The sequence below is a fragment of the Manis javanica genome, chromosome 3 (assembly GCF_040802235.1).
Source record: "Manis javanica isolate MJ-LG chromosome 3, MJ_LKY, whole genome shotgun sequence".
NCBI classification, from domain to species: domain Eukaryota; kingdom Metazoa; phylum Chordata; class Mammalia; order Pholidota; family Manidae; genus Manis; species Manis javanica.
Window position 1 is genome coordinate 163,511,690 of NC_133158.1, and position 14,357 is coordinate 163,526,046.

The following is a 14,357-nucleotide window of genomic DNA, read 5'->3' on the forward strand; positions in this document are numbered from 1 at the left end:
GACAGCCAGTGACCACCCGGAACCACCCCACCTTGTTCTAGAACCACTTCTGTTTCTTCCACGCCCAGCCAGACCCCTGACTGTCCCTTCAGGGCCCCCTTCCCATCCCTCCCTCTGGGCCGTGGTCATGGTGTGGATTCCAGCTTTGACTGCAACATTGATCTCTGGCTGCTTCCACCCCAGGCCACAGCAAGAAGCCCCTTCCCATCCTGGCCGCCCACCCCTCGGCACACTGGCTTTGGTGGGGGTGGGAGGGGAAGCTGTTTATCTATAGGTGAGATTGTGCCAAATGGCTTGAGCTGTGCTGTCTTGGGACGCTACTTAGTGAGTTGCTTCGTCGGCAAAGAAGGCATGAATGCAGTTTTTCGTAACTTCCTCCTCCTAACTCTCATTACAGCTCATCCTTAAACCAGAGGCCTCAGAGAGAAGGACTGGCACAGGAGTTTCCCCAGGAGGGGCGCTGGGAGGGAATGAAAAGTCTGTGAGGACTGGACATGCCTAAGGCTTCAGGGTAAGCCAGCCCTGGGGCTGCTCCTCTGCCTGGGCTAAGTGGTGATTCAGTTATATTTAATTAGGATGAAATGAAAGTTTTCAAAACCCTATGTGGCAGAGACTGGCCAAAGGGTCCCCCATGCCTTTTAATTCTTTCAAATACAAAATCTAAGCCATATCTTACTATAAACTGCATTCTGCCCAACCATTTCCCCAAACAGTAGATTCCGGGATCTGAAAGTCCTTGACCCCAGATCTGACATCTCTCCTTCAGTGACTCTAGCCAGCGACAAAGGGGTTGCCTACAAGTTGTAGCTGAAACCCCCAGGTCCAAGCAACGTGCCCCAGGAAACAGCAGACTTCAGTGTCAGGACTCTTTGTATTGCTTTTTCTAGGCAAAAATGGGAGTTCAAGGCAAACTCCAGTTGCAACTTTCTTTTGCCTGTGTGGGAGTCAAAGGAACCCATTTCTCTTTAATGTATTTATCACTTTCCTTAGAGCAGTAAAAACCAAATATAAATTCTTTCGGATATAAATTACATACATATCAAAAGATTAAATAAATAAGATCTCTAAACAGAGGAGCTTTAATGAGGACAGTGAGAACGATGCCCCCCATCCCCAGGATGGACATGCAGCCAAGCTCCCAAGCGAGGGTGCAGAGGCTTCAGCCTACCTCACTTGTGGACGAGACTCTAAAATCATTCACACTATGATTTGCTCATATCAGAAGGAAGAATCATACATGGCTAGGAATTTCAGGCTCCATCCAGGGACTCCACTAAAGAGCCTATATAGTACTAATGACAGCCTTTGGCTATTGCAAGTACCTACTACCATTTACACATCAGGAGATTACATGATTTAGGCAAAAATCTCATATTTCTAAAGTATCTGGCAGTAAATGACATGTACAGCATGTTCCAAAAACAAATACAAATGTGCTACGTGATCAAGGAAGGCACTTCTAGCCCTTTTTGTGGAAATGAGGCCCCTCTGTTTCTCGACGCACCCTACTCAAGGTCCCACTCACCAGCATGTTCTCTTTACTAGTGCAAAAGTATGAATAAAGCCGCTCAACTCTCAGGCTCCACTCCAATACCCTCGCAACATCTCTAAAAGCACAGCTGTCTGGGAATTCCAGCCCACCTCAATCCTTTCTCCTACTGGTTACAACTAAAACTCCAGAAAAAATACAGAAGGCATCTCCTTGCAGACTCTGAACAAAAGTAAGCAGATTAGGGAAGAAAGCCAACACTTAGAGAATAATCCATATCAGGGGGTGAGTTTTCTAGTTTTTCCCCTTTTATCTGCTGACTCTAACCAAAGGGTGGTTCCACTGCAGAACTATGCAGAAGACAGGGGTCTTAAAACACATGAGAAAATCAGAGCAGAAGACCTGGGAAAAGGGTCCCTGAAAACTGCAAGATTGTAGAAGAAATCTCAGAGAAGACAGAGCTGGACAAGCGAATCCTTTATTCTGTCACAAGTCCCAGGATCACCTCTAAGCTGTGCATGTACCAGATCAACCCAAAGCATCATAGCCAAGACTTTGAAATCTGACCTATAGTATCATCCACTGCTCATGCCCAGAGAGGCACAGGTATGGAATAGACCCAACGCAGCATAACAAAGGCTTTGAAAACCAGATTAACATTGGAACTGCTGCCCACAGATAGTGAAACAGAACTAGCAATAAGAACCCCATCATACTGATTTCCTGCCAGAATAATAAAATCCACATTCTGCAGAGACTTTAACAGGACCCAAAGACTCACAACATAGTGTCCCAAGTGTTGAAAATACAGTTAAAAACTACTTATAATACAATAAATCAGGACAATGTGACCAATTCTCAAGAGAAGATACCATCAACAGATGCCAACTCTGAGGTGATCCAGGTGTAGGGTCTTCACTCAAATATTTAAAATTAAAGAGCTATTAGAAACATGTTCCATGAGGTAAAGGTAAACACTCTCCAAATGAATGGAAAGGTAGACATTCTCAGTAGAAAAATTGAAACTATTTCTAAAATAGAAATTTTAGAACATAAAAGAGACTATGAATAAGTGAAATTTAAAAGTCACTAAATGAGCTCAAAATCAGAATGGAGATGACAGAGTTAAGAGTCAGAAAACTTAAAAAAATTAATCAGTAGAAATTACCTGATATGAACAACAAAGAAAAGATTTAAAACATGAATACAGCCTCAGGAACCTATAGGGCAATACCACAAAGTCACATTTGTCACATTTGTGACATTGGAGTGCCAGAGTGGAAGAGAAACAGATTGATGCAGGAAAAAAATATTTTAAGAAATAATGAACAAAAACTTACTAACTTTGTGAACGATATGGGAATGAACCTCTCTCTGTGACCAGACACAGAATGGAAAGATATTTATGTTCTATGTGAATGCTCACCAAAGAACTGCACTGCAGAGAAGACTCTTTGTAACATAGAAAAGATGACATTTTCTGTGGATATCAATCACCCCAATGTTTGCTCAATAGATGTTGTAGAAAGTGGGCATGTTGGCTGGGATGGCAGAAACACTCAGACTCAACATGGACTCCCCCTCACCAAGGCTGACTTAGTGACTCCTTCTGCCAAAGGTCAACTTGCCACAGAGCCCAATCTTGCACCCCAGGTAAGGCAAAATTCCCTAAGGGGACTAGCCAGCCACCTAGTGACAAGTTGGTTACACTGAACCACTACACCATGGAGGGGGCAGCAATATGTCTTAACTTGACTAGGTATATATGTGGAATATGAATTTGTCCTCTCCAACTGTGATGTTTCTGCCAATTTGGAAATTTCTTACAAAATAAAACATACTCTTATCATGCAGTTCAGCAGTTGCGCTCCTTAGTATTTGCCCAGAGAAGCTGAAAACTTATGTTCACCTAAAAACCCGCACATGGATGCTCACAGCAGCGCTATTCATAATTGCCAAAACTTGGAAGCAACCAAGATGTCCTTCAGTAGGTGAATGGATAAATAGACTGTGGTCCATCCAGACAATGGAAAATTATTCAGTGCTGAAAGAAATGATCTATCAAGCCATGAACAGACATGAAGGGATCTTGAATACATATTACTAAGTGAAAAGAGCCCGTCTGTAAAGGCTACATACTGTATGTTTCCAATTATACAATATTCTGGAAAAATCAAATCTATGGAGAAAATTTAAAAATCAATGATTGCCAAGAGGTAGTGGGGAGAGAGAGATGAATAAGCAGAGAACAGAGGATTTTTAGGAGGGTGAAACTACCTGTGTGACACTATGATGGTGGATACATGTCATTATATATTTGTCCAAACCCAGAGAATGTACACCAGCAAGAATGAACCCCAATAAACTGTGGACTTCGGGTGATAAGGACGTGTCAATGCAAGTTCATCAGTTGTAACAAATGTACCAGTCTGGTGTGGGATATTCATAATGGGGGAGGTTCTGCATGTGTGGGAACAGGGGTTACATGGGAAATATCCTACTTTTCACTCAATTTTGCTATGAATCTAAAACTGCTGTAAAAATAAGTTTTTTTAAAGGCATTCCCAAAAGGTTACTTACAGTTATATAAATGATTCCATTAACATAACTTTCTGGAAATGACAGAATTATACACATGAAGAATACAGTAGTGGTTGCCAGGAGTTAAAAAGGGAGTGGGCATGAGGAAGTGGGTGTGGCCAGAAAAGGCAAAGTGAGGGATTTCCATCCTTGCGCAGACTGACAGTATCAACGTCATATCCTGTTTGGGTTGGTGCGCTGTTTTTGCAAGATATTAGCACGTGGGGGAAACTGGGTAAAGTGAACACAGGATCTCTGTGCTATTTCTTACAACTGCATGTGAATCTATAATTATCCCAAAATAAAAAGTTCAATTTTTTAAAAAAAGGATGGACTGCTAAAACACTCCATACATGGATGAATCTCAAAGCGTTATGGTGAACTATTCTGCAAGTGACAGAAAATCGATCAGTGGTTGCATGGGGCCAGGGGCAAGGGGGGATGGAGTGCGAAGAGACTAGAAGGTGATGACAATGTTTTTGTCTTGATAGTGGTCACAGTTTTATGAATGTAAATAACTGATAAAACTCTGACTCATACTCTCTAAACGGATGTGGTTGATCTTAAATTCTTTCTCAGTGAAGTTGATAAGGAATGAGTTAATGGTCCAGAAAACAAGGTCTCTAAGTCATGCCATCACGACTGTGAAGGCCTCGGCCTGGCACAGAGAAGACTCCATTGTGGCTCACCGAGGTTCCAAGGAGGCTTTCAGAGCCACCTAGCAGCTGACCAACAAACACCTTTTTTATTCCCTCTGGATATGAAACCCACGTGTGGTTCTCAACAGAGAGGAGCACAGCACAGGCCTTGGAAACACCGAGATGACCATCTGGCTGGAGAGGTGTGCCGCATGTGAGAGATGGAGGTGGCCACGCAGGGGATGACTCTGAGTCCAAACAATCCCAAGAAGAGGGGTGGCAAGCACGGCAGATGCAGACACAGGCCCAGAGAGGGCTGGAGTGAGCCGGAGTGAGAACTCACCTCCCATTGACCAGTGGCATCGCCGGCCACCGGTGCCCCACTTACCTTGACTTGACACACTGGTCATGTGTGCTTCCTCCTTTGCCCCCATCCCCAGGCAGATCTGGGATCCCAGTAGGATTTCCATCCTGCTTCTCTGGCATCTCTCTCTTCCTTTCCCTTTTCTCTGCCACTTCTCCTGGTCATGACCTTACCACCTTCCACCCGAATCATGGCAGAGCCTCCTCCCCAGCACTGGGTCACAGTCCTGCACACGATGACTGCCTTAGGTCAGGTTTCCTAGAAGCAGAGCCTAAGATGGGGATCCTTGTTCAGGTCATTTATTGGGGGAATGCTCTCAAAGAAACGAGATGAGGAAAGCAGGATGAGGCAGAGGAAGGACCTAAGACAGAGGAAGGAACTATGCTGTAAGCTGGACCCATCAGGGAAGTCCACGGGCAAAAACATGAAAAAGAGATTTGGATGGGACACCACTGAAATGACTGTCTTGCCAATGGGTTTCAGCCCCGGGCAGGTTCACTATGGATTCAGTGTGACCAAAGAAAATGACAGAAAAACGTTCTTGGGGTGAAAGAGTTATACCCAACTTTATTTCCAGGTGGCAGGTCAGTCACTAGAATCCCATTCACTCAGAGTGAGTCTGCAGGCAGCAAGCCAGTCTCTGCCTCTGGGCCCCTCTGTCCTCACAGCCATCCTACACATCCTCTGGGCCTCTCTGCACAGCCGTCCCACACAGCCTTCCTCTGGGCCTCTGTCCTTGGCACTGCCACCCCTCCAGCCTCTGCTCTGCTCTCCTGCAGCCTTGCAGCCCTGCCACTGAGTTGCGCCTAGAGCACTCAGTTTATAGAGCACTCTTTTTATAGAGTCAACAGCCATGTATTGCCCACAGGTGTGCAGTGAGCTAGTCAGCCATGGCCAGGTGAGAATCCTGGCCACAGGCACTCTCATTTTATCTACAATGACCTTCCCAACAACAAACTTGATTTCATCAGGCCTTTGATTAAAACTGCCAGATGACTCCAGGTGCACTGGGTGGGGTGGGGAGCACCGGGCCCAGTCTCTCCATCTTCATGTAAGACCCATGCAACCAGATCAACCTCCCTATATCTACTTCCCCTCCCCACCTCTTACTCTGTCTCTCACCCACAGAGGTGGAGAAGGCTAGGGAGTAAAAGCAGCCATCCAGATAATTCCATTTCCTAATCTGCTCATTTTGAAGTGATGTAAACGGCCTTGTATGGGTTGATCAAACAAAGCTGATGACAGCGTACCTCCCTGTCACTTTGGCTCTGAAGACAGTATCACTGAGGCCCTGTTTTCTTGTCTCCAGTGCTCTGGGCTTGGATAAAGTGACCTGACATGTGACTGGACCATCAGGCTTCCAGGCGTGACATCCCCGCCTGATGTGCTTTCATCCCACACGTCTAATTGGGCTTCACGCCCATCACAGGCTTCTCAGGAGGATGGGAGCTAATGCAGTGTGATGGGCCTCGGAAGGCACTGTCAGCTCCTGTCTCCGGGGCTTCAGTGCCACACTGGTCCCAGACCAGGGCCATCAGGCTGGAAGCAGAGACATCAGCCAAGCAGAGCCGCCATTTAGGGATGACAGCACACTATGCAGAAAAGTGCTAGTGGCCTGCATCAGGGGGACAGACTTGTCCCCTAGGGGCTGGCAGAGGTGGCCACTCAGCCCCACATCTCCGGTATATTATGCCTACCAGTGCTGCCCACATTATCACAAGCACAGCTTCCCTTTCATAAAGTGCATGTCGCGAACCCTGATGCCACTCCATGTAGGGGGCACTCCCCTCTCACAGGGCAGGAACCTGAGGCATCGAGGAACCGAGCCACCTGCCCAAAGCTACCTCCTACTTCAGATTCACATTCAAACTTATTTTTTGTCTCCTAGCCATTCCACTCCAGAGAAAAGAAAACACGGTAGAAGAGGAAACGGGCTCATATGAGAAATACTAGGCCCACATGATTCTTCTTAGCCCAGGTGAGGAGGAGGCGGTCAAACAGGGCTTCACTGGCCCCCATCACTGCCTTTTCTGTGTTGTTCCTCATGGGGCAGAGAGAAAAGTGGGCCCCCCTGTACATTTCAAGGTCCAGGGGAGGAAGGCTGGGTAGAGAGCACAGGCACAAAGCGCAGAATGGACCTGTCAGTGTTCCCACAGGGCAGGAAATGGAGGGGAGCGGAGCAGGCAAGCAGGGGGCAGAAGGCCTACGAGGCACTGCAGCTGGAAGGGGCTGGGATGGAGGAGCTCACAGGGCCTTCGGAAGTGGGACACTGGCCTCTGTCCCTTTCCAATCACCAAGCACAGCACCTCGCAAACTGAAAACAATAAATGGGTAACCGAGCAAATGAAGGGAAAACTCTGGAGATACAGATTAAGGTGTGCCTGTCAAAAGCTATCCTGCTGAGAGCCAACCCCATCTATCACATCATTTACCAGAAAAATTCTTCTCCAGACCCGGCAGAACCAGGGCTGAGCACCCCCAAACCAGCAGGCCTTTCCTGCGAGTCAGGGCCCCAGCCAGCTGCTGCCCAGGAGCCCTGCCAGCCACCTCCTACCACCCTGATGAGATGCGAGAGCTGAAGGGAAGTAGCTAATTGCGTAATGTTTTATTAATCCTTTCTCCATGAAATATTAATTGTGAGCTTTCACGAATATGAAGATCTGCCTGCTTTTTAATGGCTCGGGTTTGCAGCTTCTCCAGCCGAATGTGTGAGTTTCCCATTGAGGGGCCATGGTGACAAGCATGATGCCAGATCCTGTTGAAGGAACACAGTGGACAGCCCAAAGCACATGGATGTCCAAGCACAGCCCCAGGCAGGCTTCTCTGCCCACAGCCACAGGCTGTCGAGGAGGGGCGGGGGGCATGGCTGCTCAGTGTTACACAGTGAGGTAGACTAAGGAGAGATTTACACCCAAATACCCAGCCCACTGTGGGCCAAGAGGAGGCAGGACCCCTGCAAGTGGAAGCCATCAGCACTAACATAGCCAGACAGCAAGGACTGTGTTGTGAGACTTACCTCTTCCCCTTTTCACTGAGACTGGTTCACATGGAAGGAAAAGTATCAAAGAGAAACACAAGCCTTAAGCCAGATGCAATGACTACATTCTGAAAGTGGTAGTTCCTGGAAGCAGGAGGGAAGAGATTGGCTTGCAAGGATGGAGCAAGACAGGTGGAGGCTTTATGAGGAAACTCAGCCCACTTCCCACCTTGAAGTGGAAAGCTTCAGTGGGCTGCCTGCCAGCCTGATGCTTGGATGCAAGCATTGCATCCCCTGGAAGGGGTTTTGACATGAGTGGAGAAGCAGGAATGGCCAATCTCCTAAATAATTCCTGAAGCCACGACCCAGCCCTAGACACAGAGGCTAGGTCCACAGGCATAGGACAGATGGTTCATGGCCACCTGAGAGGATGCCCAGCCTGGTGAAAGGGTCACTGGGATATACCTCCAGGGGCCAAAAGGAGGAAAGGATGCCCCTCTGGCAGGCTCCCAAGATATGGAGGGACCACAGACAGCACTGCCTTAACATACAGCACCATCATGGAGACAGCCAGCAAAGGCTGGAGGCAGCCTACAGTGGAGGAGGGTCTGTGGCACCTCCCAGGGCCCACAGGGAAGAGGCTAAGGAGGGATCCTTCACCTCCCCAACTCTCTGCCCTGCTCCCAAACCCCTGAGGAGACAAACTTGAGGAGAGAGGGAGTAATCTCAGGAGCAGACCAACACCCCCTCCTCAACGCAAGGCCAGAGCTCTGGAAAAAGAGAAGAGACTGTCCAAAAAGTTTGAGGCTGAAGTTTTTCAAATAATGACTAGGAACAAACCTTGACTTCCAGAATGAATAAAACCTGCAAGTGTTAGAATAGGACAAAGACCACATTTACAGAACCACAAAGGAACAAGGGGCATTCTACATAGCAGATTTCCTTGTTAGTCCGAGTGTACTCAACAGATAACAGCATTGGCTTGTTAGAAAAGCAGAATTTCTGCCCCTAAACCAAACGAGCTGAACTGGAATCTGCATTTTAACATTATCCCCAGGTGATTCAAAAGCACAATGAAGTACGAGGATCACGAGTAGAGCTGGATGAAGTAAAACATTCTTCAATCAGTTGGTTACATTAGATAGGGTCTGGTTCTGTTGCTTGCCACCAAAAACATTAAGCTGAAAAAGAAGTCATCACCCATTACTGTTAACACGCCTCCCAGGATCAGCGCTTCTCAAAGTGATAAGGGGAAAAGGCTTATCCTAGGGAACACTGAACCTGTGTCTGAGCCTTCTTGATGCCCAATGCTTTCATCCTGTTGTTCCCTAGCACAGAGCACATTCCACGCCGTGTGGCCACAAGGATGTATGCTGCACAGCTGTGGAGTACCATGGTCTGGATCAGCATGGCAGCCCTGCCCTCCTAGAAGCCTAACACTGACCTTTGTAAAACCAGACATACACTGAGTATCAGAATTAGAGCACAGATTGCATTTCTCAGCTCACATTTCTCTCCCATCCAGAAGCACAGACACTCCGACCTCCCTGCACAGCTCCCTGGAGGGTGTTTCACGCATGTGCATGAATGGCCTCCTCGGCCTCCCTTTCACATCTGCATGTTGCTCCTCTCTGCTCAAGGTCCTGGCAGCGCTTCCTGCAGACGCAGAACACAGCAGTCCTGTGTGCTCAGCAGGGCCCCACTGGAGGTTCTGACTGAGGAGACCTCCCCCTGTACACTGGGCACAGGCCTGCAGGGGAGAGGCCAGAGGACACTCCCAATGACAGATCCTAGGGTGTTTCCCAGTCACTCCCACTTGAAATTTCTTCTCAAAGGATGCATTGTTTTCCTAAAATATATACACATATATATGCATATACATAAACATTTACATATATATATAACTTGTTAATGCCCATATCCCCCACTGGATGGTAGGCTCTGTGAGGCCAGATACATTTCACCTTGGTTCACCGCTGTTATTTAGCAACAACCACATTGTCTGACAGAGTATGTGTTCAACCATTGGTCATTGAATGAATAAACAGATAACTGAATTTGTTAAAGAAATGATAACTTCCCACATTCAGCAAATCTCAACCACTCTGAGCCTCAGTGTCTTTCTCTGAATAATCTAGATTAGAGCAACCACCCAATATGATTGACAGGAAGCTAACTTGTGTCTATAAAAATGCCTAGCACAGGACTTTGTACCAAGTAGCTTTTCAAAAATATTTGTTTCCTTATTATTTATATAATGTTGGTAAAGTGATATCGATTGCAAATCATATATAGTGCTCATTAAATGTCAAGGAACACCTGAATAAGTGCTTTTCTTTAACTTGGTCTGCCACAATGCGGCAAAATATTACGTTCTCTCCGATGCCTTCCTGGCCACTGCCCCATTCTTAGGTACCATTAGTCCTGCCTCCTGTGTATTACCTTGGCACTTTATGAAGATCTCTCCTAGATCACTTACCATTTTCTCTATACTCAGCTCTCCATGACCATGATCTTCCTGAGGGCAAGACCTTATCCTTCTACCCCTGCAGGCCCCACATTTAAATGAATGAGTGAATAAATAAATGAACAAATGGTCTCAGGCCTCTTCTCTGCACTCCATTAACTTTTTAGATTGAGAAACATGCTTACTCATTTGAACATGGGCTTTGAAATCTGAAAGTCTTGAACTTGAACCCAAGGCCAACTAATTACTAGTTAAGTGACTTTAGGCAATTTCTTAACTGCTCCACACCTCCACTTCTTTGTATATAATGTGGGGTTAATCACACCTACTTCTCAGAGAGTTTGGGGAATTCAGTTAGTTATATATGCTAAGTGGTTAAAGTAATGTTAATTATTGATTAAATGCTCCATCAATTGAAACTGTCATTCTTACCTGGTGTACTAATGTATACTTAGATATGAATGGTAAATGACTTCTCAATTTGTTCTTATTCCTAGAGTACTTATAAAGTTTATCTCAGGTATCCTAAATTTAATACATTTGCCTTAGTTTTTACAAATAAATCAGGAATAGTGAAATTATAGGTATTTGGATTATTTTGGAACTCAGAAACCATGGGGATACGGCATCCATGAATGTCATTAACATTCCTTTATTCTGGCAGTGGTGTTGATATACCCACCAACACATGTCTTCAGAGACTACCGCAACCAGCAGGGGGCGCGGAGAAGAGGTGAGGAGTGGATACAGAGGTGTGGGCACAGTGATTCTCAAATTCAGGAGGTTGAAAGGAAAATACAAGACCAATGCCAACAGAGCCAATTCCTATTTCAGGAATACTCAGCCACTTCCTCTTCTGAACTCCCAATAATGCAAGTGCAGATATCAATTACAGTTTATGTTTAAAAATAATTTTTAGATTATATAAACCAACATTTATCTAGCACGTACCAGTGGCCAACCACTGTTCTGAGTGCTTCACAAGCTTTAATTCTATAACTTTCTCATCAACCCTCTGAGGTAGATATCATTATTAAATTTCATTTCACTGATAGGAAACTATGGCACAGAGAGATCAAGCTGCTACCCAAAATCTCACAGCTAGTAAATGGTGCATCCAAGTCACATGCTCTCAGCCCTGGGTCATCTTGCCTCTGCCTAGTAGCTTCCCCCTCCGATCCATGCTAATTGGGGTGATGATAAAGGTAATGATGAAGACAAACTTCTCATCGGCAGAAGAGTCTTAACAAAGATTTTAAATGTGCTAAGCATTGAAAAGGTCATAATACCTCCATCTTCATTCTTCATTAAAATGAAAAACTACAGTACAATGAAAATATATCACAAAATGTTTATGTACACTGCAACTAAACTAGTTTTTCAGTGAATATTATGACTGAAAAATTTTGGAGAAGTTAATTCAAGCTGAACCTTTTGCAAAGGTTTTTCCATGCCCCTGATGGGCTGTGGGCCTCAGTCATGTTCGCTGCCTCTCAGCCCAGAGGGCAGTGTCCAAGCCCACCATATGTATTTCCCCAGGGCTCCCCATATTTCTTCTTTAAAAAGGTTTATTGAATGAATGCTTAACTGTGTTTCCATCTCTAGTTGGGTTCTTAGATAAAATGCAGGATGCCTAGTTAAACTTGAATTTCAGAGAAACATTCATTTTTTTAGTATACTATGCCCCATGTAATATTTAACCGGCCTCCTGTATTTTTGTTAGCAAAATTGGGAAACCATGTATATGTAAGAGGAATTCAGAGAGGGGAATGTGAGTGTGGCTTGGAGCTGAAGAAGTGTCTGTCGTGAAAGAGACTGAGGTTGAGCTCACTCTAGAGTGGAGCATAAAGTACACTCTTAATGGCACCCTCTGGAGTTGTGTGACCCAGTGACCCTGAGAGATGGAAGGCATTCCTGGCAGGGAAAGCAGCATGATTAAGGTTTAAGCAAGCAGCACCGGGTGGAGGACAGTGAGGACACATACCCGAAGCACGCACATTCCAGCATTCCCAAACAACTTCCATTTCCCCGCTGCCCGTTACCTCCATGCTCCCCCGCCATCAAGCAGTCCCTCTGTCTGGAACTCCTTCCTCTCCTCTCTATCTGGCCACCTCCTTGAGCCCTAAAGAGTTCTGGTGTGTCAGCTGACTCACGCCGGCCCCAAATCCTTGGGTGTCAACCTTAAACTTTCTAACACTTGCTTGACTTTCCTACAATCTTCCAGCAAGCCTCCACCAACAGTTCAAGGGCAAATAATGGAATGACCATGTGTGGCCATCACACAGGGTCCTGCTTGCCCCTGTGAAGTCCCTGGAACCTGTAGGGCTATGGCCAAACATCACTTTTTGAGGGTATAGCCCTGCTCTTCTGACGTGGGGTCGACAGAAATGGGCTTCAATACCACCTTGAGAATCCTTCTTCAAAATCCTACACTGCAAAGGATGAATAAGCCCAAGACCTGACATTCCCGGTTAAAGGCTATTCTGAACCATTATGACTGGGCCATGTTTTAAATTCATGGCCACTTCCCTAAAAGTCGTGCTTCACGTCCCAGGCTATGCTCCCCACTCTCCTAGAGGGCCACCCCACACACTCCTCTCTGCCCACACCTCTGACATCTCCACCCCATCCTCATGAACATCTGAAAACCCAGCTTCTCATTTCACCAAGGAAATAGAAGCCATGTCAAGAACACTCCTGCGCCACCCAGCCCCAGGCCCCCCACCACCACCCCACGCCAGCCCTGCTACTGCAGGAAGGAGCTGCCCCGGCTCCTGTCCACTTGGCCGCTGCCCGCCATGCCCTCCCGCCTGCTCAGCAGTTGTCACGGTCTCCTGCATCGTGGCATTCCCTCCCTGCTGGTTCATTCCCATGAGCACATACACATCTGCTTTTCTCGCCCTTAGAAATTCCCCTATTGACCCCACTTTCCCCACTAGCTATAGTCTCATTCCTCTGCCCTGGATTTTTTTTTTTTTTTGCTATCATAAATCTACAATTACATGAAGAACACTATGTTTACCAGGCTCCCCCCATCATCAAGTCCCCCACACACACCCCACTACAGTCACTGCCCATCAGCATAGCAAGATCCTGTATAATTATCACCTGTCTTCTCTGTGTTGCACAGCCCTCCCAGTACCCCCCCGCAACACTAAACATGCTAATCCTAATGCCCTCTTTTTTTTCCCCCACCCTTATACCTCCCTTCCCACCCATCCTCCCCAGTCCCTTTCCCTTCGGTAACTGTTAGTCCATTCTTGGGTTCTGTGATTTTGCTGCTGCTGTTTTGTTCCTTCAGTTTTTCTTTGTTCTTATACTCCACATATGAGTGAGGTCATTTGATACTTGTCTTTCTCCACCTGGCTTATTTCACTGAACATAATACCCTCTAGCTCCATCCATGTTGTCGCAAATGGTAGGATCTGTTTTTTTCTTATGGCTGAATAAACTCCATTGTGTATATGTACCACTTCTTCTTTATCCATTCATTTACTGATGGACATTGGGTTGCTTCCATATCTTGGCTATTGTAAATAGATCAGCAATAAACATAGGAGTGCATCTGCCTTTTTCAAACTGTAGTGCTCCATTCTTAGGATAAATTCCTGGAAGTAGAATTCCTGGGTCAAATGGTATTTCTATTTTGAGAGTTTTGAGGAACCTCCATACTGCTTTCCACAATGGTTGAACTAATTTACATTCCCACCAGCAGTGTAGGAGGGATCCCCTTTCTCCACAACCTCTCCAATATTTGTTGTTGTTTGTCTTTTCAATGATGGTGATCCTTACTGGTGTGAGATGATATCTCATTGTAGTTTTAATTTGCATTTCTCTGATGA

At 46.0% G+C, this 14,357-nt stretch overlaps 1 protein-coding gene across 1 annotated transcript in view; it reads right to left on the reverse strand.

Moving 5' to 3' along the window:
• Positions 1-6,474: 6,474 nt before the first annotated feature.
• Positions 6,475-14,357, reverse strand: part of PRSS46P (serine protease 46) — a 77,544-nt gene continuing 69,661 nt past the window's right edge. The window contains 1 exon segment of the mRNA XM_036991821.2: positions 6,475-6,663. Coding sequence (XP_036847716.2) covers positions 6,475-6,663 — 189 coding nt within the window.